Here is a 25,576-nt window from a genome sequence, read left to right as displayed (position 1 = left end):
GCTGAGAGGAACCATGTGACTATGAACACGCCTGAATGGCTGTCAAGAAGAGGCCAGTGGCTGCTTACCCAGGTTGAGCTTGGTGCAGTTGCCCTGGGTTACTGGACACTTGTACACATCTCCTGTCTTCTGATGGCCATTGGTTTCCAGTGGGGCACCCACAACCAACCTGTGAAGGGAAAGAGGAGGAGCCAAGTGGTTGGGGAGGCATTCCCTCAGAGGCTGGCCTTGGGAGTGGTAGGGTGGAGGACTTCCCTGAGGAGGGAAGCTGGGATTTCAGTACCAAGCTGGGGGGACCAGTGCCAGGTCTGGGGATACAGCGGTGAAGACTTGCAGCATCCATAGGAGGGGCTGTGCAGGGGAGAAGCTGAGGGAGTGATGGTGGCTGCAGGGTCTCAGGAGTCCCGTTCCATTTCATGGGGGAAGTCCTTCGGCTTGCTCAGTGTGGGTGAGGATTGTTGCTCAAGGCCCATTAAATCTGACTTAGGTGATCAAGGCAGCCAGAAGGAAGGAGGGGCCAGGGAAGTCGTCTGCCTGTGCCAGTGCTTATCTGCTGTTATGTGAAGTCCCTTTGCAGGTGGAAAAAAGGCAAAGCTCCAGCTTGAGATAGTAATGGATGGTCCTGGTGGCCCTAGGACCAATGAAGGCGCTTTATGAGGGACACACAGAGGAGAGAGAGACACAAGGAGAAAAGGAGGCTAGGCCATCCAAGATGCCATTGCTACAATCTGGGAGCCACAAGGTGCCCCTGGCATCTCGAAGGATCAAGGAAAATGTCTGCTCCAGAGCCAGGAGGGAGGCAGACATGCCTCCATGTCTGTGGGAGAGCCTGTTCCTGCTGCTGAAGCCACCCCCTTTGTGGGTGTCTGCAGCCTCCCACCCCACAGGAAGAGCACACCTTGCTCATAAACATGCATGTAAGCCACACACAGTGCAGAGAGGGGAAGCTTGTGATGTTGGGGACACACACATACAGACTGTTAGGATAGCATCTCCTGTGGGTGGTGAATTCTACCTGGATGTGATGGCTCTAAAGGCATCCAGTTGTGCATTCTTGATCTATGTGTCTCAGAGAGCCTCCAGGGGGCAGTATTATTAGCCACAGGAGCCTGTGATGAGGTGAAGCCTAGATGGCCACCAGTCCACTTGTCAGCATGTGGCATTCTGGTACACCTGGTGCCTCTGGGCCTTGGGCATCTGAACAACTCCCTGCTCAAAGATTTACAGCTAATATTAAGCTAAGAACAGTTGCTTCTGAGCTGGGGGAGAGGGCTCAGTGGGTTGAGAGATTACTGTGCAAGCAGGAGGTCCCAGGTTTGATTCCCCGAACCTACATTTAAAAGGTCAAGCATTGTAGTGTATTTCTGTAACCTTAGCACTGGGATGGAGTGATGGAGGTGAATGGATATCAGAGGCTCAGTGGCCGGGGAGGCTAGTCTAATTAGCAAGTTCCAGACTAGGGAAAGACGGTCTCCAAAAAGCAATGTAGATGGTGCTTGGACAAAGTCCCAGGGTTGATCTCGGTCCTCTACATATATGCATGAGTACTCAAGTACCCATTTATAGGAGTGTGCGCACGTGTGCGCGCGCGCGCACACACACACACACACACACACACACACACCTCAACCCTTCCTGGGGATAGTATGTTGTCATGGGATGGGTACACCAGCTCATCATAGTGAAGCTGCTAGACCCCGAGATCTGCAGAATATACAGGAGTGGGCTAGAGGGGACAGGCAGGAGCTCTCCTGACCACATTCATGCAGCAGCTGACCACCACACTGCCTCTGGGCCTCTGACTGCACAGGACAGCAGTGACCACCTTCAGGCGGACAGAGAAGGATGCCAGGCTTGACAGAGCTTCGTTAGAAAGGAAATTTCTGTGAAATAAGAGTCATGGTTTCTCCCCAGGGAACCAGATAATGACGGCCTCTAAGTATAGCCCCTTATTAGGTGTGCCTGTGTCTGACTGACAGGGGTTAATTGGGCCTATAAAATCTCTTTGTCTAGACAACTTTTGGCTACTTAATTCTGGGACAGATTGCTTAGGCAATGCTGCTCCATTCTCTCAGAGAGAGGGAGGAGGGTGAGGGTTTTTAGATGAGTACTGAAACGTCAAGGGGGATCTGCTGTAGTGTGTTCTTGATTAGAACTGCCACCATCATCTTCTAGGACACCCCTTCCCTCTGTCTTCTAGAACTCACTCCCAACCTGCCCTGGGTGCACTCCTCATTGCACTTACCACTTCCAAGTAGGACACGGAGGCCCAGGGCCACTTGGAGGGTCCTGGTAGGTAGATGAGGACTTAGTTGAGAATCCCAGAGCTGCATCTCCATCCTGGTCCTGTTACCAGTTTACTGTTTGGTCTAGAGAAATTTAACCAGCCAGACCTCTGTCTTTCTGGCTGTGAAATGGAGCTAACCATTGCTGCATTGCCAGCCTCTCACTGTCTCACCAATGCTAAGGGACTCTGAGACACAGAAGAGGGACTGTATCTGGGTTAACTATGCATAAAGAGTGGCCACCACTAGCAGTTGGTCCTGTGTCCTGGCAGTGGCGAAGATGGAGCAAAATGGCAGCAAATCCATTAAGTCCTCATGAACAAATCTGGCTTTGTGCTTTCTCGAAGAACAAGAGTGGCTCCTATGTCCCATCTCCAATTCTCCTAGAACTCATTTCTCTGGGAGTTACTGGCACTCTCTGGGGGAGCAGGGCAGGCTTTACTGTCCCCATAAACAGATGCAGAAATGGAGGCCCTGAGAGGGAAGCTGATGGGCTCTCAGTTTGTGGCAGGATTGGGATTGCGAGCTGGTGGGATACTTCCTCTGGAGCTCCAAATGTCTCTTTCTGCCAGAGAGGGAGACTGGCCTACCTCCTCTCCCTCCAGAGTCTGGGCATGACGTGTGCCTGGTGGGTTGAGGTTTGCTGGGAATGATTCAGGCTCGTTTTGAGGGGCTAACTGCTGAAGCTTTGGGGAAAGGTCCACGTCATCACCAGGGGCAGCCAAATTGCTCGTGGGGTCTGGCAATTCCGCCACCCCCTGTGGCCTTAGCTTTATATAGCTATTTGCAGCCTCAGAGCCTGAGGGGCCCTTTGGGCTGGATACTTAATACCTTCTGGTATGGGCATCAGACAGCACGGGAAACCAAAAGGTTGTGGCAAACATGGGCCTTCCATGGCTGAGGGCTATGCGTCACCAGCTGTGGGCTCCCAGCATTCTTCCTAGGAAAGTGATGGCAGGAATGTTTTGGCCTGGAGGGAAGCTGGCATCCATTGTTTTAGTTGTAGGACTATAGGAGCACCTTCCCTTGGTGGCTGCCTATAAGTAGGGCTGTGTTAAGTGAGAAATTTACCTATGGACAGCTTAGGCTCCTGGCTCCCAGCATGACACAGGGTGTGTGTGTGTGTGTGTGTGTGTGTGTGTGTGTGTGTGTGTGTGTGTATGTGTGTGTGTGTGTGTGTGTGGCCTGTAACCCTCCCTCCTGACATCCCACCTCATAGCCTCTCCCTGGAGACTCCATGGGATTCATTTTTGCATCCATTTAGTTCAGGCTGTGGATGTAGCTTCTTTGTCAGAACACTTGCCTTGCAAGCTGTGATCATCTGGTTGTGGTCCCCAGAAACTTTCAAGCACACCCCACCCTATCACAAAGAAAGGCATGCTAGTGTATGTTTGTAACCTCAGGAGTTTGGAGGCAGAGACAGGCAGGTGGATCCTTGAGGATCACTGGTCAGCCCATCCTAGCCATCCTGTAAGTTCCAGGACAATTAGAGACCCTGCCTTAAAGAAAACAAGATGGATGGTGGCTGAGGAGCCAAAGTTGAGGTTGTCCTCTGGCTTTCACATGCATGAACACCTGCACACATGCATATGTGCAGACACTCCACCACATTACTGTGCCATGAGACACATGGCAATGAGGAGCAGATTCCTGTTCCCACATTTCTGCTTGTAAAATATTATTGCTCTCTCTCTCTCTCTCTCTCTCTCTCTCTCTCTCTCTCTCTCTCTCTCTGTGTGTGTGTGTGCCCACACACATGCACATTTGTATGCCATTGTGCATGTGTGGAGGTCAGAGGACAGCTTGTAGAGTTGATTTTCTCTTTTTATCATGCAGGTCCCAAGGTTATCAGGCTTTGTGGCAAGCACTCTTACCTACTGGGCCATCTCACTCGCCCTCTTTCGTTGTTTAAGTGAACACCTGGAACTGTCCCCCAGCAAGTCTCAGGAGAACAGAAACTCTTGCTTTATGTATGTCCTACTTACAACAGCCTCTTGAGAGGGAACCCTGCACTCCAGATGTTTTTAGGTACCTGGAATTGGTGTTAAGAGCACAAGAACTGGAGGAAAACTTGCAGTCTTGGAGGAGGCATCCAGAACCCAGAGCAAGGACAGACTGGTATAGTTACAAGCAGAGACAAAGTTGTATGAGGACCCAGTGTTCTACCTCTGGGCCTCACTCAAGTGGAGGAGGGTTGAAAGTAGAAAGCTGGCGGTCAGGGGCCAGGCTTTAAGCACAGCCAGGTCTTTTATTGCCTGTATCTGCCAAGGCAGGTGTGAGCAGCTCAGCTCCCACACAGATGGTGGAAGCCAGAGCCTGTGAGCACTAGTGGCTATTGGGTGTCCAGGAAGTCAGACAAGAAATTCCGATAGAGGGGCTGGCCTCTGCAGGGGATCCTGAGCCCAGGGCTGGTAGGAACTGCTTACATAGGGTAGACTGTCGGCTCAGTTCCCTCTCTGACCATGGTAGTAGCTCTCAGCAATGCTTGCACCTTATATCCCAGGAACCCCAATAACCAATAACGACCCAGTCTATTTTAATGAGTCATGTGTGTGCAATGTACGGACACATGGTTTTGGTTATGGAAGTCAGATGTACACACTGGAAGCTGTCTAGGGGCAGTTTGAGAGCCAGGACTCCAGGTTCAGTGTTCCTTCCCCACTGTGAAAACTTTGCAAACAGAGTGGCAACAGAGCTGCCCTCCTTAAAGCCAATGGACCCATTTCTCCAAGGGCCATGGCTTCTCTCCCCTCTGGACCCATTCCTTCATCGTTTGGTCTTTTCCCCACTACCTTGGTCCTCAAAAACCACACCTGGCCATCTTTCCTCTTCCTTTCTTGCCCTCACTTTCCTTTTCTGACATCAGACAAAGGCATGGTGTGTGCGGGGGCTCACCAATCTACCGAATGAAAGAGAGAGTCCTCCTTCAGTGAGGCACTTCCCCCTCCAACCCCTTCATGGAAAATGTAATCTTCTCCAGCCAGTGTGAGCCCGGTGGCTAATGTGTTCAAGATGGGGCCAGGGAAGTGCTGAGCACAGCAGGCAGAGCGTCTGTGGCATGGGGGCTCAGGGCCGCAGGGCAGGGCTCTCGTGTGTGTGTGTGTGTGTGTGTGTGTGTGAGAGAGAGAGAGAGAGAGAGAGAGAGAGAGAGAGAGAGAGAGAGAGGGGGGAGGGAGAGAGAGCATGTGTGTGTGTGTGCAGTAAAGCCCACCCTGGGCTGCCAGAAGAGCACAGTCAGCATTGTGGTTCTTGTCAGGCCAGCAGCAGCAGCAGGGTTGTGCCCACCTTGGCCCAGACACCTGGCAAAGCCTGAACTCCTGGCAGCTGGGAAAATCAATGAGCTCACTCTTTACTGGCACTTCCCTTACTCTCCCAGACTCTAGAAAACTCTCATGAGAGAGCAGAATCCTCTGTGTGTGTCTTAGACAAACAGATCTACTGTGCGAGTTAATGTTAGGTGTCAGTGTGACTGGCACAGGGAGCCAAACACTACCCAGGTGTTCCTGTGAGGGTGTTCTAAAGTACATGGTAAACAATTAGATCTGTAGATTAAGTAGAGCAGACTGTCTTCTAGGGCATGGGTGGGCCTTCTTCAGTCTGGTGAAGGTCTGATAAGAGTGATAGGGTGGCCCAACTAAAAGAATTCTTCCTGCTGGACTGCCTTTGTCTTTGATGAACCAAATTGAAGGCCTTCAATAGGCCTCTGGTTGAAAGATGGGCGGGACAGTAGGCAGTGACCACTCAGTTGGATTGTCAAAATAGGTCCTAGACCCAAAGTAGGATGAGTCCCCTAAGGGACTCTTTGGGACATGAAGTGTCTTGGGTCCAAGCCCAGACAGCTACAGAGTCAGGTACTAGAGATGAGGCTCAGCTCCTGTGTTTCCCCAGTCTGCTGGGGGTGCTAATATGCCTTTGAATCTGAGAACTGTGGGATGCTTATATGGGAGAGTAGAGCTGGTGGCTTCTCTGGGTGCAAAGGGCTAAGTCTGTGGTCCCCTTCCTCATCTGCCCTAACCTCTGAGGCTTACTACTGCTACACTGATGCTGGCCTCTGTGTGCCATCCATCATTTAGGGTCTTCTCCAAGGTCGTCTTCCCTGCCACTGTCTCAGTCCGCCTCCTCCTTCTCTTTGTACTTTGCATGAACCGGCACACTCCATTCCTTTGAAGTGGAATCATTATATAGGAAAAGGCTGACCTGGAATTTGTGATCCTCTGGTCTCAGCATGGATTACAAGTGTGTGCTGTTTTCTTTACATACTTCTTTGCTGTCCTTATCACCCTGAAGATGATGTCTTTAATTGCCCAACAGCCTTGACAGACAGTCTGCAAGTGGAGATTGAAAGATGGCTTGGAGTCAGCTCTCTCTTCTACCATGTGGGCTCCAGGGATGGAACTCAGGTCCTCAGGCTTGGTGCCTACTAAGCCATTTCACTCCTGAACCCAAATCCTCCTTTATCAAGCCAGAACAGTGCTAATTTATTTGTAAAAGAATGATTCTATTCTGTTTAGATTACAAAGGGGTCCATGTTTATTGAGCAGAGTTCATACCTCAGATTCTGTGGGAACCAAAACCAGAAAGGCCCTGGCTTCCTTTTGAGCCCAGTCAGCACCTGCAGACTGTAAGGGATGTGAGGAGGGTTCACCTATGTGGCTCTCCATTCACTTGCAGGCTTATATACCGACATCCTTCCACATTAGTTTATGTCAGTGATCCCATTAGGCCCTAGGTCTTGCTCCAGCCCTTCCTGGATAGTCTCTTTCCTGTGGAGTAAGAAGTCTTAGAGTGATGGGGACAGGGACCCAGAGTCCATGTCTCCCGTCAACATTCTCTGAGAGCCTGGGCCTCCTCTCTGGGTCTTTCTCTGTGTGCACAGAAGTCGGAGGTCAACTTCCAGGAGCCATCCACTTAATTTTTTGAGATAGGGTCTCTCACTGGGACCTAGGGCTTGCCAATTAGGCTAAGTTGGCTGGCTAGGGAACCCACCTGTTTCTGCCTCCCCAGCACTGAGATTACAAACATGCTTCACAGTGACTCAGATCAAACAGGCCCTCATGTCGAGCACTTTACCAAGTCTTCCTTTTCTACCCACTATCCCCGAATCTTTCTGATAAAGTACCATATTACTGAAGTTGGTAGCTAAACAATTTGCAGGGTATGAACAGGGTATATGTGGCCCCTGGAGGCCCATTGGAGAGGGAGGGAGAGTGGGTTCAGAGAAAGTGTTAGCTGAGGCCAAACTCTTCCTTTGCTGCCTTGCTAGTGGTCTCTCAGCCTTGAGGGGAGCATCTGATCTGGATGGAGAATATGGTCCAGCCCAGGTCTTCATGGTGGTAAACCACTGCTACATTTTCATATTGATAGTACATCTGCTGATGGATGCTCAAGGAAGGTTTCTATTCTATTTCTATTGCACAAGCTGTTCCCAATACTAATCAATGCAGGAGCTTTGATGTCCCAGTGATGTGGGTAGACATGACACCGGTAGATGGGATGTCACTCTGAGGGCTGGCTATGGAGGTGGCCTTTGCATCTTGGTGCCTGGCCTTAGAACCTCCCCTTCTGCTGACCTCAAGGGTCTGGCTCCCCACCTGGGAGTTACTTCTGTATGTCCATTTTGTTTTTCTCCCAAGATCATAGAAGCACTTAGAGCAGAAGAGGCAGTGAGTGAGGGAAGGCAGCTGGAAGGGAGCTTCTCAGCCCAGCGGAAGGGAAAATGAGGACCCTGCCTGCTGCCTGCTGCCTGCTTGCTTTGTGTCACAGCAGAAAGGGAAGGGCATCAGCCTCTCAGCACCTCTCCCTCTCACACCCAGGCACATGCCCATTGCTCATCATGTCACAGTCTCCTCTGAGTGTGCCATCTCCCACCCCAAGCCCTCTGACTGTCCCCATTTCATCCGCTCCCAATGCCCCTTCCTCAGGAAGCCTTTCGTGATATCTCAGCCAAAAGTTGTCTTAATTCCCATGATGCTTTGCTCACGCCTCTAGTGTGTCTTTCCTCTCCTCTCTTCTAAGAAGCAGAGATTTCCATCCACTTTTAAACCAGAGTCTGTCAAGGCACTTGGAGCAGTCCAAGCTTGATGACTACTGAATGAATGGATGGACAGGGGGAGGAGGCACTCACACTGTCGTGCCAAGCTGAGTCCTCTCAGTTACTTGGGATAAAGCTTCCTGATGAGCTTGGCTGAGCTCTCCTGGGCTGAGCTTTGCACAGACTCCTGCCCTGAGCATCCTTTGTGTGCCCTGGGTCCCGTTTTCCCCCACAGAAAGGCTGAATGCCACATGTTCCTTCTCTTTCCAGAAGGCTTGATAAGCCCTGGCTTATTTGTTCAAGCCACACTTGGAGAATTTTTTTTTCCTTTCCATTTTGTAGTAACTCTTTTCCTTTGAAATGAAACCTAAGCACTGAGGCCGTTTAGACAGATGTTTCTCAGTGGGACGTGCAGCTCTAATGTCTTGATGTGTGCAGCTCTAACAGCTCCCCAACTACTGTCTGGTTGTCAGGAGGGACCAGACCCTCTGAAGTTCCTGCTGCCCTCTGTGCAGGTGCTCACTGTTAAGACCAGTGAACAGTGCACTCCAACAGCCCCTTTTAGGGTGTTCTTGGCCAGGGAGATGGCCAGACAAGGAAGGAAGCATGCTCACAAATGTCAAACCTCCCCCAAACCACACAGCTGGCAGAGGCTGAGCACTACAGTGTCCCTGGTGGGTCTTGAACTCTCCTCCAGCGCACAGATCTGGGAAATGGGAAAGGGCTTGGAGGCTACAGGACAAATGTGCTATTGTTTCTGGGCTCGGCAGAGTGCTTACTGTTAATGCTGGCCTATCCCACTTGGGCTAAACAGCCTCGGGTGAATCTCCTTCCCTCTCCTGGCCTCCAGCCTTCATCTGTAAATGAAGGTCATGGATAGGCTTTGGTCTGAGCAGTACCCAGGGAGCAGGTCCTGTGTGCAGGGTACTGTGAGCTTGAGCAGAGGGGAGTGGGAACAAGGAGGGGGACTAGGCAGGGGAACAAGGGACGGCTCTTGTTTGGCCATTTGAGAATCACTCTGTGAACAGTGGGCCCTGGTATATATAGGCTTGCAACATGAATAGTGTCACTTGGGGTCTAGGCCCTTGGGGAGAGACTTCCTAGTCAGGGAATAAGTGCCAATTGGTGTGACTTCTAAGGTGTTTCTCCTGGTAAAGGCTGAGCCAGGATGAACCAGGGAGACTGAGACATCCCTGCCTTCCAAAGAGCTGAGGCGGTCCTTCCTGACCCTTCTCACCTTACCTCACTCACAGTTCCATCCATCCCTTCTCCCTTCTTAAGTCCAAAGAACTCTAGTCTAAACACTTGTACACATCCAGCCACGCCCACCCTTTAGATCTTGTGAAATGACACCATCATCTATAATGTCGACTTTCAAGAACAGCTAACCAAGTCACAAAACAAGCCACACTCCTGGTGTTTTAATTAAGCTTATGATTTTGTCTTGGATCTCATTCACAGCTGTCCTCTGCCTACAGGTGCCACTCTCCTCCTAATTGGGCTGTCCCCTTGGGCTTTCAGGAGGCCTGTACTCCTACCATTAGTCACATATTTGGATTCAGACACTAAGGGTACCTACCAGGTTAGCTCAGTCTCTGACACTACAGACCTCTCACCAAGGAAGGGATCAGTGGCCTTAGACTCTCCTTGGGATGGTTAAAAGCAGAAGCCCCAGGCATCCCCTCTAGCAAGTCTGCCCTGGTGATTGACTGAGAAACCCAAATGTTGGTTTCTTTGTTCTGCAGTCAGCTCTGGGAGCCCTTGGCCTGTGTTAGTTAACTGGTGCTCACCAGGCTTGGGAATGATGAAAACCATGTCACCTGGGCATAGAGGGCAGGATGGCCAATCAAGAAATCATTAACTTGGTTGGGGGGGGGCACCCAGTGGTGGATCACTTGCTTAGCATAAACAAGGCCCAGGGCTCATCTCTAGCACTGTCCCTATGTCCAAATTAACAAAAACCAGGACTCATGCTCATCAGTTTTCACCTAAGTTCAGTGTACCGACTGATTGGCCATTGGAGCTCCCATCCATCCATCCGTCCATCCATCCATCCATCCACCCACCCATCCATCCACCCATCCTCAAAGCCCTCCCTCCATAGGAAGAAGCCATAGGAAGTGATGGTATGAGTGGATCTTTTGTGGGAGTTAATTTTCTAGTAGGGATTATGCTGAGAGATTCCCCTGAGACTCACTTAGTCCTTACAAAGTCCCATGACATCTTTTTTCTTGTTTGAGACCGAGTCTCATGTAGCCCAGGCTAGCCTTGAACTGCCTGTGTAGCTGAAGCTAACCTTGATCTTTAATCCTCCTGTCTCAATCTCCAAGTGCTGGAATTACAGATATGTATCACCATGCTCAGTTTATGTGGTTCTGGGGAATCAAACCCAGGGCTTTCTGTGTGCTAGGCAAGTGCTCTACCCACGGAGCTTCATCCCCAGTTCACAATGACCCCATGGAAGAGATAGAGAGAAGGCACTCCAATTTTGAAGTTTCAGAAATTACTGGAGATGGAAGCTAGTGAAGACTCAACTCTTAGGTCTCCCCCTTTTTCTTGGTCCCTCCTTGAGAGGCAGACAGGATACAGGACAGCTGCCAACTCAGTATAGTGCCATGGCATCGTTTAAAACACGTTCTGTTCACTTCAAATCTCAGATGCTCTTCATTTTCTTTTATGAATTACTTATTTTATGTATAAGAGTGTTTGCTTGCACGTGTATCTTCCCATTTAAGTGCTCTGTGCCCATGTAGGACGAGATGGGTGTTGGATCCCCTGGAACTGGAGTCATAGATGGTTGTGGTTGTCATGTGGATCCTAGGAAACAAACCCAGATCTTCTGCAAGAACAATTGCTCTTAACCACTGAGCCATCTCTCCCCCTCTCCCATCCTTATTCTTATAGATTTGTTCTTATTCTGAGAAGCCCTAAAGAAACAGAAAAGCTTAAGATGCACTGAGCTACTGGTGACTAGCTTTTAAAATGTACATTTTAAAAAATGACCCCCCTCTTGCATTCCAGGGTCATGAGCTGTGCACTTGGGAAGGGTAGAGGATAAGGAAGAGGCTGTGCTGTCTGGCGTGGATCAGGCTCTGCCCTCCCTTACCTACCTGCTTGCCTGGTTCCACTGTGGCTGACCCTTCCCTACTTGGCAGGGAAAAGGGGTCTCAGTGTCTCCTACACAGGGGCCATGATCCCAGGACCCCATCTAACAAGATGTCTAGCTTTGTGCTCCCTTGGAATTTACTATGGATTTCACTCAGAGTTCTAGAACCTTCTCCCTTTTTACCCCTTTCTGTGGGTCTGCATTTCATACTGGAGCTACAAAGACTAGTGTGAGGTGGCCCTGCCCTCGGGGTTCACAGCTGCCCTTCTATACCTAAGTTTCCATCTCATTTTCCTCTTTCCTTTTTCTGCTTCTCCTAATCGGTTTTTCTTACAATGTTCTTTCCAGGTGGCTCCGTGCTAATGGTTCAGACTGACTCATGGTAGCCGAGCCAGGAGGGGAACATTGTAGAGGTTAGTGATAGGTTTAAGAACTCAAGAGAAAACCACAGAGACATCACTGAAAACCAGCTCAGTTCAGAAACAAACATGTCACCACTAGCTGTGTGTGGAAGCAGGCGTTGGGGGTGGGGTGTATCTGAAAGGGCTTGAAATCCCAAGATCTTGGTAGTGTTGCAGTCAGAGATAGTTAGAAGGATGTAGTCTCTCTAAGCCTGGGGAAAAACCCTGGTTAGGTTAATGGGGGTTGATCACAGGTAAGATTATTGAGAAAGAAATTTATAGTACATTGTTGTGTTTTTCTACGTGTATACAACCACTGAAAATGTGACTGCACTCTGATTGTCAGTGAAATGTCAGGTTTGTTTGTTTTCTTTTGGTGCAGCCTGCTGATGGGAGAAGCTTATGCTGCTGGACTGTCACACTTAAGGCAAACCCACAGAATTGGATAGAGGAACTATGAGTGGGCCAACTTGTGCCCTCTAGTGCCAGTTAGGGTAGATGCAGCTGGAGTTGTTTGGGGGCATAAAAACTATCAGGCAATAGCTTGGGAGGCAGAGGCAGGTGGGTTGATCTCTATGAGTTTCACCACAGCCAGGGCTACCTACTGAGACACTGCCTCAAAAACAACCCCCTCCCAAAACTGACCATAGTTATCTCTTAGTGTTCATGGGAAATTGGCTCTGGGAACTCCATGGACTCCAAAATCTGCAGCTGCTTAAATTTCTACATAAAATAGCTCAAGATGGGGCCTGGCAAGTTGGTCCAGTGGTCAGAGCGCTGCACAAGCTTTGAGACCAGAATAAAAAGCTGGCATGGCCATGTGTCCCTGTAATCCTAGTGCTGTGGGGTGGGAGCGGAGACAGGAGAGTTGCCCAAGCTCGCTGGCTGCTAACCTAGCTCCAGGTGCAATGAGAGGCCCTGTGTCCACAGAATAAGGTAGAACATGAAAGAGCAGGATCCTGACATCTTCTGCCTTTTCAAGGCTCGCACAGGGGCATGCACAACCACAATACATATGTGTATTCAACACACTCCCACCCTCACACATGCAAAATGGCTTAGCATTTGCATAGACACATCACCTCATATGCTTTAAGTCACCTCTAGGTTTAACTTTCTAATGCAATGCAAATAGCTATTTAAATGGTTACTGTAATGTACTATTTAGAGGATTACTGATACGAAGATAAACCAGACATGTTTAGTACAGATACATTTTTATAAAATATGTTCAATCTATAATTTATTGGAGTCTGTGAATTCAGAACTCACAGACGTGGAGGGCCCAGTGTATCAGCCTTGAAGTGGTAGGAATCTGCTTTGAAGGTGGTGTGGGTTTCAAGCTGAGTTTATTTGCTCCCTCCTGTGAGACACTCTCTTTGCCTCTCTTGCACGGGGCTTAGGAAGGATGTAGGGAGTCATAGAATGGATGGTGTTGGCTTTGGAGAAAGGGGTAGGGTGAGGAGGCTGTAGGCCACTATGCAGGGCTGGGGAGAGAGGGTAGAGGATGGGAGGAGGCAGGCCAAGAAGATGCTGAATTGGCAGTTCTCCCTGGCTTCCCTGAACTGGCCAAATCCAGTTTATTTTCTTTCGTGGGGGTTAGTAACCAGGAGCTTTATTTCAGCATTTCCACTCCCAGGACTGTGTGTCTTCTTGCCCATAAAGCATGCTGTTTGGCCCCCTGCCTTTCAGAGTTCAGCACTAAGAATATTCTCCGGCTGTAAGGCATGCCCTTGGCTCTAGCCCTGCTGCTGTCTCTGTGTGTGTGAGAGGAGTTACCTGGGCCATCACTCATACCCTTCAAGTCCCGGCACTTTCCTGTGTTGATTTGATTTGGAATTAAAACATAAATAAATAAGAGGGGAACAGAGAAGGAAATGACACGGGGGCCTTAAAGAGCCTCAAGAACTGCGTCCTGGGTTTGCACTGGGTTCTGGGGCTGACAGTCCCTGCCCCTGCATTCCCCCTCCCCCACCTCCCAGCGGCTCCTCTCAAGACTGCTCTGTGTCATTTGGGGGCATAAGGTGCTCCCAGCCCTGTCAATGAGGACAACTGCCTGGCTTTCTACTCCCTTCTCTGAGCCTCCCACAATCCCCTCTTGCCTTGCCTGCCTGCTGTGCCAGGGCCTGCCCAGTGGCTTGGCCTGGGGCCTAAGCCAGCATTTCCCTAGAATATGGTTTCCCCTCTTTTCCCTGGCCCTCATGCAGTGGGTGTCATCCTACCCACCAGCTTTGCCTCTGCCGTGATTTATCTTCTAACCAGAATGAGTCAGGGTGTGGATTTTTTATTTGTTCCAAGGGAAAATAGCAGAGGGAATTTCTGTGCTGTGGGGTTGGGAGCCTGCTCCGGGGGACCTGAGTTGGGAACAAAGCAGAGCGTAATCCTCAGTGACTTCTAAAGCAGTAAATGTCAAGGCTGCCCCAGGCCTGTCACCAAGAAAGGTGGACCAGGTTGAAGATCTGTCATTCTGCCCAAGCAGTCATTCAAGAGCCTTTTCCTTGAAGCGCTCCCTCTTTCCCCAGGGAAGGACTATGATAGACATTCTATGTCATCTCCTCCTGCTGCCTCATAAGGATGCTCTGGGATTTGTTGGATGAAGAGACTGTGGTACAGAAAACAGCTGTGATGTGTTTAAGTCCGTGGCTTGGGGAATGCTGAGCTTTCATATTGCCTGAGCTGTCCTTGAACTTGCTGTGTAGCCAAGAATGATCTTTTGCTCCTTTTGTCTTTACTTCCTTAGCGCAGGGATAATAGGAGTGAGTGAGCCATCATGCCAGATATATATGCAGTGCTGGGAATTGAACCCAGGGCCTTGTGCATGCTAGGCAAGCACTCTATCAATGGAGCCCACATCCCCAGCCCTGTTGTGTGACTTTGAAGACTAGATTTTTTTTCTGGCAGGGAGGCTTTCCTCAGCTGTCCACCCTCAGTGAGCCTCTGGGTATAGCTGTCGAGAACTCTAGGGCAATACAGGCTTACTAGTAAAGGCGGGCTGACACTGAAAGCCCCAGGAAAGAGCTAGTGCCTTGTTCTGAATGGGCATCAAGCAGAGCATCTTGTGGTCTGGGACCCAGGATGGTAGGTGAACTGTCTCTTTGGCACTTCTCACCCAAGCGCCCATTAGCCCAGGTGGAGCTGTCACAGGAGGTGGATGCTGCTCCAGTCAGCAGCTGGAGATGAGTTTCAGCCCTGGCTCTCTCCCACTACTTGTCATGGGACTCGCTTTAGTATCATCCTACCTCCAGGCCTCGGCTTCCTAGTCTGTGAAGTAAGGGGGTTAGGAGAACCTTTCAGAACAGCCCCCTATAAGGTGGAGGAGGCACAGGGACACAGCAGCCCTGAAGGCCAACCCATGGCACCGTGGGGTCCGCCTGTGCCTCCTGGGGCTGCTCCCAGCCCTGGACCACCTCTATCCCACCTCTGCCTCTGAGAACTGTGTTCCACGGAAGGCTTCGGCAATGGCGGTCCTGCTTTTGGGACGAGGAGCTGCCTGTTCTGCCTGGCATCTTCACAGCACAGACGCCATGCCTGATAGGACTCTGGGGAAAGACTAAGGTACATTCTACTTTCAAATAGGGCACTGAGGAGAGACTGGGATACCTTCTACTTTTTCCCCCTGTCACTGTGATAAAAACACTCTGACCAAAAGCAACCTGGTGAGCAAAGGGTTTATTTGGCTTTAACTTTCAGGCTCTAATCCTTTATGGAGGGAAGTTAGGACAGAAACATAAAAGAGGCACCTGCAGCAGGATCTATGGAGGAATGCTGCTTACTAGCGAGCTCACTGTCTGCTGGCTTTCTTACACAGCCCAGGATCACATGCCTAGGGATGGTGCTGCTCACAGTGGTCTCCCGAATCAGTTAGCCATCAAGACAGTGTTCCACTGACATGCCCACAGGCAAGTCTGACCCAGGCAATTCTTCAGCTGAGGTTCCTCCTTCCCAGTTGACTCTAGGTCATGTCAAGTTTGTTTGTTTAGATTTATTTATTAGTTTATATATGTGAATATGAGGCTGTATGAGTTTGTTGCGCACCACATACATGCGAGGGGTGGCACATCCCTTGGACTTGGAGCTAAGTTGGTTGTGTGTGCTGGGAACCTGGGTCCTCTGCAAGGATAGGAAATACTCTTAACCACTGAGCCATCTCTACAGCCCTGGTTGTGCCAAGTTGACAATAAAAACTAAGCAGAAGAGGTTAGTGACCTGTGCCAGATGTGGGTATTCCAGACCTTGCCATCTCAGAACCACCATGTGATGCCATGTTTCTGGTGGAGGTGATGGCAAGAACTGTGGCCAGATCTGTACCTTGCCATGGAGAATATTTGCTTCCCAACTTTGCCAGTGTCTGGGTCCCTCTCCTCCTGGCTCAATCCACCTGTAAGGCGCACAGTCACATGGCTCTTGAAACCTCTAACCACACAACCCAGTTACATGATTACCAGAGCCCCCTGACCAAAAGGTGAGGACTGGAGACTGGAAAAGTGAGGCCAGCACACCTGATCCCGTTCCCAACAGCAACCATAGCCACGCCCCAATGTTCTTTCTCTCCAGGGAGGTTTCCACTCCTCTAGGGCAGCCTGGACTCAGAAGCCTAAGGCAGCTCCTATAGGGACAGGTACCTCCCCCACTTTCCTCCCATGTCTCCACCTTCTCCCTGGATGCTAACCTCCCTCCATCTTCTTTGTGTCCAGGATCTCCCTTCCTTCGACCTTTATCTCTCCTCTGTGTGCACAGTCCTCCTTCCCACCTGGCACCTTGGGCATTTGTTCACCCAAGAAATGTTCCAGGCTTTGGAAAGTTTCACCCAGGCACCGTACTTCCCTGTCCTTAAGGGTGTAAGTTGAGCCATTGAGACACTGATGGCTTCCCAGGAAAGCAGGGGATAAGGGAGAGGTAGCCTCCTCTTGCTTGGTAGCTTGCAACCTCTATCCAATCTCCAGTAGAGATTTGGGTGAAGGAGAAAAGAAGATGGGAGGATGGTGGAGATGATGGGGGCGAGGAGTAAGGAAGGGGAAAGAAGAATAAGAAGGAAGGGAAGAGGAGAAGGAAGGCAGGGAAAGTGAAGGAGGAAGATGGAGGGGAGAAGAAGACCAAGGGGGAGAGTGGAAAGAAAGATGTTTTGCCATCAAAACCCCACCTTTACCATCCTCTCGGATTCCTCTGCCATCCTTCCCCGCCATGATGGAAACCGATTCCTTCACATGTACCCCAGACCCTCTGTGTGTCCATCTCTAGGTACCTGTGAGCTGGAATCTGCATTCTATGCCTGTCTCTTCCTAGCTGGGCTTGGTCCTGTTTCTTCTGTACATGCATCTTCTTAGTTCAGGAGTCCCCAGCCCTGGTTCTCACAAAGCCAGAAGTGGACTGGGGACTGGGCAGGACAGCAGAGGACTGCAAGTCTTGGGCTAGGTTCAGTAGTTCTGTTGTGTCCCTTTGAGCCTAGCAAGGACCCTGCCTGGAGAGATCGGGGCCCCAGACTCATTCTGACATTTACTATGCCCTTTCTTAGAGTCTCAGTTGCCTCTCCTATAAAATGGAAACAAGCTCATTTCATTTCCAGGTAGCCTGATTCTCTGAACTTGCACTGTCAGCCTGAAGGGATTTGCAGTCACAATGGAGACAAATCTCTCCATGTGTCTATGAGGATGCTTCCAGAAAGGTTTACTTGAGGAGGGAAGACCCAGGCTGAGTGTGGCCTGCAGCATTCCATGGGTTGGGGTCCCAGACTGAATATGAAGCTCAGCATGAAGCAAGCTGAATGCCAACATTCATCTCCCTCTCTGCTCCCTGACTGCAGATGCCACGTGACCAGCTGCCGGCAGCTCTGCCACCACACTTTCTATACTGTGATGGATTCCCCCACTCTCTGGGAGCCAAAATAAACCCATTCTCTCTCCACTGTTCTGCAGGCATTTTGTCCTAGGGCACTTTACCACAGCCTTGTGTCTCAAGGTTCATATATCCCTAAAATGTCTCCTTTAGCAGGCTGCTATGCCTTGCAGAGAGCTGAGGTTTCTCCAGCCAGGGGCAGAGCCTCGGGAACAAACTGGAACCTTATGGGGCCCAGCTCTCTTTCTTCCCAGCATCAGGAGGCTTCCTGCTCCTGAGGATGCAGGCAGGAGCTTCTGTAGGCGAGCACTGGAGCATGGGGACATCAAATGGTCTTAATCACTTCAATGTAAACGCGCTCAAGTCATGTGGATTGAATTTCTCTGAAAATACACAAGAGCTTAAAGAGCAGGGGCAGAGAACACTCAGTCCCTGAGGAATTTGTTTTCTCTTTCCCTTTTGTGTGCTTATGAGCGTTGTTATTGTTGCTGAGACTGAAGCATGTCAGAAGCGGTTCAAGATGCCGACAGTGTCCCTGGATGCTCAGCAGAGTCCACGAAGGGTTCCAAGTTAGGCATAACGGGCAGAAGGTGAGGGACTAAGAATAAAAATGCACTGGCTACCCCACCCGGCCTGTTCCTTCATCCTCTTAGTGTGGCTACCAATGCTCCACAAGGCTTCAGCATGATGGCTGGTGGGGGGGGGGACGGGGGCGCTCCCTGTGGGTGTCTGTGATAGGTGACAGTGGGCCAGTTCTTCCCCCGGGATACACTGGGGTCTGAGAGTGATACTTTGTATCCTGGTGGTATCCTGTTGTCTAATAGTCAGGATGTGGTACAGATAGATGGTGAGGTGAGCCTTAGAGACCCGTCTCCCTGCTGGGGACTCCTGGGGAGTAATTTCAGTAACACAGATCCCCTGGGTCTGATCCAGGAGACACAGCCTGTGGGTATGAGCTCTGTCCAGGGCTGGGTGCACAGGAGCCCCTCAACTCTCAGCCACTGTCTTGATTTCAGGCCTGATTCCCTGCCTCCTGCTATAAGCCGCTCTCCTGTCACTTCCTGCTTTGTGGATTATGAGACACACTTACATTCAGGGTACTCTTTAACCTTGCCCACCTTTCCCGGATGGAGTGGGCAAGGGTTCGGAAAGGCAGGGTCTTCCAAGCTCTATGCTTCAAGTCCTCTCTCTTGTCCCTCCTTAGTGGTACCTGCTGGCATATGGCCACATTGGCAACTGCCAGAGGCCATGCACAGTGATGAGCCAGTGTCTCCGGAGTGACACTGCCATCAGCCAAGGTTCTCCTACAGGTCCTCTCTGTGACTTAAACTCCCAGAAAGGGACTGGCGGAAAAGTCAGGGTGAAAGGAAGAGGCAGAGAAGAGCATGTGGGGCTGGGTCATGTTTGCACCTTGATAAAGTTTAGAATTACCATGGGAACACATCTCTGGGCACATCTAGGAGGGAACATTTAGTTTAGGCAAGACCCACCCTAAATGTGGGTGGCACCATTCCATAGGCTGCTTCTCCCTCATCCCCATCGCCCCACTGAACTGCAGCCTTTCCCATTCTGCTTCCTGCCATGGACTAGGTGCCTCCTCTGCTGTGCTGGACTATGCCTTCAAACTATAAGCAGAAATGAATGGTTTATTCCTTCCACGAGTTGCTTTCCTCAGGCATCTTGTCACAGTAACAAGGCAGGGGATTATGAAGTGCGATAATGAATAAGCTTCCTGTCACTGCGGATAGGACCCCCTGAAACGCCCAGGTAGCTTTGGTCTACCCCACATGTAGTGCAGCTCCCTGTGTCCCTAAGGCTGCTCTCTCGGTTTCTCTCAGTCAGTAGTGGCTGTAAATAAGCTCAGGTCTAAGGGCTCCAGTGGGTGTGGCCTGCCTATTCACCTGGGTCATAAGCTCCTTCCCACAAGGCTCTGGGCCATGCTCAGATCAGCAAAAGCACCTAAGAAGTCAAATCCATCACATCCTCAGCCATATTCTTTCCAAAGCCCTCCCAGAGACCCTGGCCAGGGCTCCCTGATTTTAGAATCTGTCTGAGTTTCTGCCTTGAGCAAGGCTGCTCTCAGACTGCAGGGATGCCTCACTGATATCTCATGGGGACAGGAGTGTGGGAGTGAGAGGCTCCCTTGGTACCTTGGAAGTGATATGTCAAAGGGAAGGCCTAGGGAGGGAAAAGTCATTCCAGAACAGGAGAACTAGAGAAAGTAACCCTACAGAGATGGGTGCAAACACTAGCATGTCATCTTTTGTCTTGCATTGTTTTTTTTTTTTTTTTAAATCATTTGAGTCATTAGCTCCTCGGTGGGTCTAAGATGCTTTTAGCATTCCATTGCTGTGAAGAGCCTGTCAGCTTAGTAACAGTCATTTAACAAATACTGCTCAAAATAAGGTCTAGCTTGAAAAAGTCCATTCAACCTAATTGTTTCTTTCTTTCTTTTTTCTTTTCTTTTCTTTTTTGTTTGTTTGTTTGTTTTTGTGTTTTTTTGAGACATGGTTTTACGTGCCCCAGGCTGGCCTCATTATGTTGCCGAGGACAACCTTGAACCTTGATCCTCCCGCCTCCACCTCTTAAGTGCTAAGGCTACAGTCATGCACCACTATAGACTGTTTATGTAGTGCTAGGGATTAAACCCAGGGCTTTGTCTTTTACCAACTGAGCTATATTCCCAGCCCCTCAACCTAATCCTGTGTGTGTGTGTGTGTGTTATATATTTGAGTATACAAAGGTATGTGTGGGTGTGGTTGTAGGAGCATGTGGTGTGTGTTTGTGATAAGTGCACCTAAGGAATGAATGCCAGCCGCTATGCACCTGACTCCACAAAGAATTATGACCCTGCTTGAGATGAAAAGGGGAAAGGAGGGTCGCAGAAGGCTTCTCAGGGGAAATGACACAGTGCGAAGGAGGGCTTTGATTTCAGCTGTAAACTACTAGGAAAACCACACAACCCGTTTGAAACAGCCATTTTCAGGCAGCAGGTAGCAACCAAAGCAGAGCCCCTATCTAAGGAAGCCACTGCAGCCCCTAGACCACACTCACTTCAGCTTCCCCTCTGAGGGCATCCTCTTATGGAAGCCCAGCAGAGACAAACAGCAAAGCCTTACTGAAGGCAGAGATCTTGAAGATCTGATGTGATTTACCAGCGACAGATTCGAGGAGCTTGGAAAACCCTAGGGAGAGAAAATACAAAGAGAAGTGTCCCAAGACAAACTAGGTTTAGACTCCTGACACTAGACACAAGCAGAAAATTAGCCACAGGGAAGTGACAGACCATATTCAAAAGATAAATGACATCTCCACAGGTGATACAAAGTCAGAAGGCCATGGCATGTCATTCAAAATGGTAGGGTCATCAAAATGGCTCAGTGCGTAAAGGTGCTTGTCACTAAGCCTGTTGACCTGAGTTCTAGTCCTAGTATCCACGCAATGGAAGTTGTCTCTTATGAGTTGTTTTCTGACCTCCACACATGGGCATCCACACACATGCATGCACAATAAAAAAAATAAAAATGTAACAGAGAGAAACATTAAGATGGCAGAAGACAACCTATCCAAAAAAAAAAAAAAAGATAGACTTGAAAAAAATCAGAGAGAAATGAAGGTATTTCAGGCAGATAAACAAACAAGAAGTCCAAATTCTAAAGTTAAAGACAAGAAATACTAAAGTTGTTGCTTTCTAAAACAAAACTATGCCAAACAGAGGCACAGAATTATATGAGGACAACAGAGAGTCACAGACTGGTAACTGAGCAAGGAGTAGGGACAGTGACAGTTTAAAGGCCTTGCGGAGTTTATAACTATGCAAAGGCAAAAACCCATGACAAAATGGCACAGGGGGCAGCACAGGTGGTTGACATCAACCTTATTTAGTCAGTGGCAAAATCTTTAACTTAAGATAGATCATGGGCCAGCCAGATGGCTCAGTGGGTAAAGGCGTTTGCTGCTAAGACACGGGACGTCAGCGTTCCATCCCTGAAACCCACACGGTGGAAGGAGAGAACTGACTCCCAATTAAAATGATATCTGGTTATGTAATTATGATATAAAGTATTAAGATGTAATATGAGATGTATTAGATGCCCTAGGTGGCCTCTGATCTTCATATGCATGCCTTAGTGTCCCCTATGTAAAATTACATAATAAATGTAATTTTAAAAATAGACTATCATAAATCAAGAAGGCACATTTTTAATCTCTAGGTTGAACCATAAAAGATTAAATGAAAGAAGGTATATTTAAGGCAAGGAGAGTAGCTCTGTGGTAGAGTGGCTGCCCAGCATACATGAGACCCTGGACTAAGTCTCCAGCACTGGAAACAATGGAACAACAAATAACAAGAACAATAAAAGCAGCAAAGGAACAGAAGGCCACGAGACAAGCAGGCACGTCACATGAAGAGACTGTGCTATTAACTATGCTATTGTATTAAATGTCCAATTAAAAGGCAAGGCTCATCAGGATTATCCATTTAAAAGACAAGGCTTATCAGAATGAACTAAAAAGTCACATGTCATTTAGAAGAGGAACGATTTAAATATAAGGACATGGGGCTAAAGACTGGCTCAGTGGTTAAGAGCATGTACTGCTCTTACAGATGACGAGTTCAGTCCCCAGAATCCACACTGGGTGTCTCACAGCTGTCTGTAACTTCAGTTGCAGGGGACCCAATGCCCTCTTCTGGCCTTTGTAGGAAATTGTACTCATGTGTATAGTATATACCCACACACAGACATACACGCATATACATAATTAAAAATAAAAAATAGCTCTTCCAAAAAAAAAAAAAAAAACAAAAAACAAAAAACCCTACGGTTACATAAAGGCTGAAAGCAAGGGCCTGAAAAAGAGAAGACAGGAATTTGCTAAAGCATAGCTACTGTGCCCACAGTTGTCCAGACAATCATATATACATATACCTACACATATGCAATACAATTACAATATGAATGTTAAGATGTAACATAAGATATATTAGGTGCCATAGTCATCTTTAACTGTCAGTTTGGCACAGTCTAGATTCCCCTGAGAGGGGAGCCTCAAGAAAGAAATTGCCAGATCACACTGACTGCCCTGTGGCTACATCTTGGGAGGCAGTTGTCCTTATTATTAATTGATGTAGGAGGCCCAGTTCACTGTGAGCAGCAACATTCCCTGGGCTGGTAGCTCTCAGCTGTATAAGGAAGCCAGCCAAGCATGAGCCCAAGAGTGAGTCACCAAGCAGCGTCACCCCATGATTTCTGTTGTACTTGCTTGACTGTGACTGAGTTCCAGCTGGAGCTGATGCTGTGTGGACTAGATAAGTGGTCCCACCTTCTGGTTCTTGTCCTGACTTTCCTCTGAGGGACCTTAACCCAGAAGCATAGCCAATAAACTCTCTTTTCCCCAGGTTGCTTTTGGTTAGAGTGTTTTATCACAGCAACGGAATAGAAATAGAATATTAGGCCATAATGCTATTGGGACTCCTAATAACAATTTATATATCTAATTAACACTTTCAAGATACACAAAGCAGAACTGTTGGAACTAAATGATGAATTCCCAATGGTCTCTGGAGACTTTAATACATCTCTCTAAGAAACTGAGAGATAAGCAGACCAAAAGACTCTCCCACCCCCCCCCCCAACCCCACAAGACTAAAAAGTGAAGTTGTAGACTTTTGAACAATACCGCCATGTTGATACAGATGACATGCAGAAAAACACCTAATAAAAAGCAGAACAGACTGATCAAGTGACATGGGAATTTATTAAAATAGACCATATCTTGATTTATACAATGTGAGGCTGGAGCAATGTCTGAGTGGTTAAGAGCACTGGCTGTTCTTCCAGAGGACCTGGGTTCCAGCATCCACATGGCAGCTCACAACTGTCTGTACCTCTAGTTCTAGGGATGTGGCACCCTCACACAAGCATACATGGAGGCAAAACACCAATGCACATGAAATAAAAATAAATAAATCTTAAAACCACCAAAACCTCCAAATTGATCCTTATAAAACTTCAATGAAATTGGTACACCTATAGCAAGACACACTGTGACTAAGGGAGACAGCATTAATTACCACTGAGAAGCGCAAAAATGAGGACATGCTACAGAATTTAAAGATCCTGAAAATATAAACAGGAGGCCAATGGTTGACACTGTCAGTAGCACTTGAATAAAATGGGCAGATCTCGGGAGAAACTCTATCATGAATGAGCAAGTAGAAATCTGCGCGGCCCATTAGCTTCAGGAAGTTGGATCTCTACTGACAGCAATGTACAGAGTGAGAGATTTTGGAGCACTCAGTCCTGAGTGGGTGGTCCTCATCAAGCCCCGTCCCCCAAGCCTGGGGGCGGGGTCTATTCGGAATGAGGTTCAGCAAGCCCATAAACTCTCACAGAAACTGACAGCCCACACAAGGCCCGCACAGGTTCGCGCCAGACAGAATCCTGGCATGGAAAATGGGAAGAGGATGCAAAGTTCCATCTCTAACCAAGGAGTTATTTACACTTGATGCCGCTGGGAAAGGGAAAAATCAGTTTTCTCCAATGGAATATCTCTGGATTTATTAACCACACTCCAGGGTAGGCTCCATGCCCAGGAGTAGTTGATCAATACAAAACAAATTTTGTGGTTCTTGTACATGTGCTTTTTGTTTTGGCACTTTTTTTTTTTTTTTTTTTGGCTTTTTGTTTGATTTTTTTTTTTTTTTTTTTTTTTTGAGAGAGAGAATGAAGTTGGCTGGGTAGGAAGGAGGAGTTGGAGGAGGGGAGACATGACTAAAATGTACTATATGCATTTTTTTTTCATTAAAAAGAAAGAAAATCTATCCACAAAGAAAACCCCAAATGTTACCCTGGAGGGCTCCCAAGAATCTGAGGGGCAGAAATGAGGATAGTTTTCAGCACAGTTTTGGAGCCTGAACAAAGGAGATGCCATATAATATATGATAGGCAATATAGACAGGAAAGTGAATAAGCCAATCTACTCCATGAGGCAAAACAGAAACAAACTTCCCAAAGACACAGCTGTGAAGTTTTATAATGAACAAATCGAGTGTTAGTCCATCAGTGCAAGCTTGAATTTAAATTACAAAAGAGAGAGAGAGAGAGAGAGAGAGAGAGAGAGAGAGAGAGAGAGAAGAATAAAATGGAAGAAAGGAAAAACCCCAAGTTAAAAAACCTCAACCCATCTGTCAAAAATGCTAACAGAATGTAGAAAAATTGATGTCTCAATTCTTACAAGGAAAGCACCTGATCAAATTGAGTACTTATCTGCTGCTAATGTTTGAAAAAAGAAAAACCAGTGTCAGGGAGCTAGGGATACAGCTTAGCATGTAGGGTGCTTGCCTAGCATATATGAAACCCTAGGTTTGATTTCCAGCACACATGAACCAGGCTTGGTGGGACATGCCTGTAATCAGAGCACTCAAGAAGTGGGGACAGGAGGACCAGGCCATTCTTGTGTATAACAGTTTGAGGCCAGCCTGGGCTATGGGAGACTCTGTGTGCAAAAAGAAAACAAACACACAAACTGGATCTAGAGTATTTCTTTAACCGAGTGGTATCTACATCAACAAATGAATAAACCACAGCCACGAACTTACTTCATTATACAATACTCAAAACTCCCTCCAGGAAAATGAAGTAAGAGTGTTTGGTGTCACCTCTTCTAATCAACATTGAATTGATGACTCAAACCACTGCAACAAGACAGGAAATAAACAGAGGTGTGAACACTGGAAAGAAGAAACAAAGTGTGCTTACACAAGATGACACACTAAACTCAAAAGAGCCACAGGCAAGAACAGGGTGAGATGCTGGATGGATGAGGATGCTTGCTGCACAAGCCTGGCAACTCCAGCTGGACATCTGCACCCACACAAAAGTGGAAAGAGAGGACTAACAACCTAAAGTTATCTTCT

General features: G+C 48.4%; 1 protein-coding gene across 1 annotated transcript in view; it reads right to left on the bottom strand.

Moving 5' to 3' along the window:
- Itga11 (integrin subunit alpha 11) overlaps positions 1-25,576 on the bottom strand; it is a 94,058-nt gene that overhangs the window by 45,412 nt on the left and 23,070 nt on the right. Inside the window, exon 3 of the mRNA XM_051197707.1 lies at positions 69-169. Coding sequence (XP_051053664.1) covers positions 69-169 — 101 coding nt within the window. The remainder of the gene's footprint in view (positions 1-68; positions 170-25,576) is intronic.

The sequence above is a fragment of the Phodopus roborovskii genome, unplaced genomic scaffold (assembly GCF_943737965.1).
Source record: "Phodopus roborovskii unplaced genomic scaffold, PHOROB, whole genome shotgun sequence".
NCBI lineage: Eukaryota > Metazoa > Chordata > Mammalia > Rodentia > Cricetidae > Phodopus > Phodopus roborovskii.
Note: the sequence above shows the minus strand (reverse complement) of the source record. Positions and strands in the feature narration are given on the sequence as shown.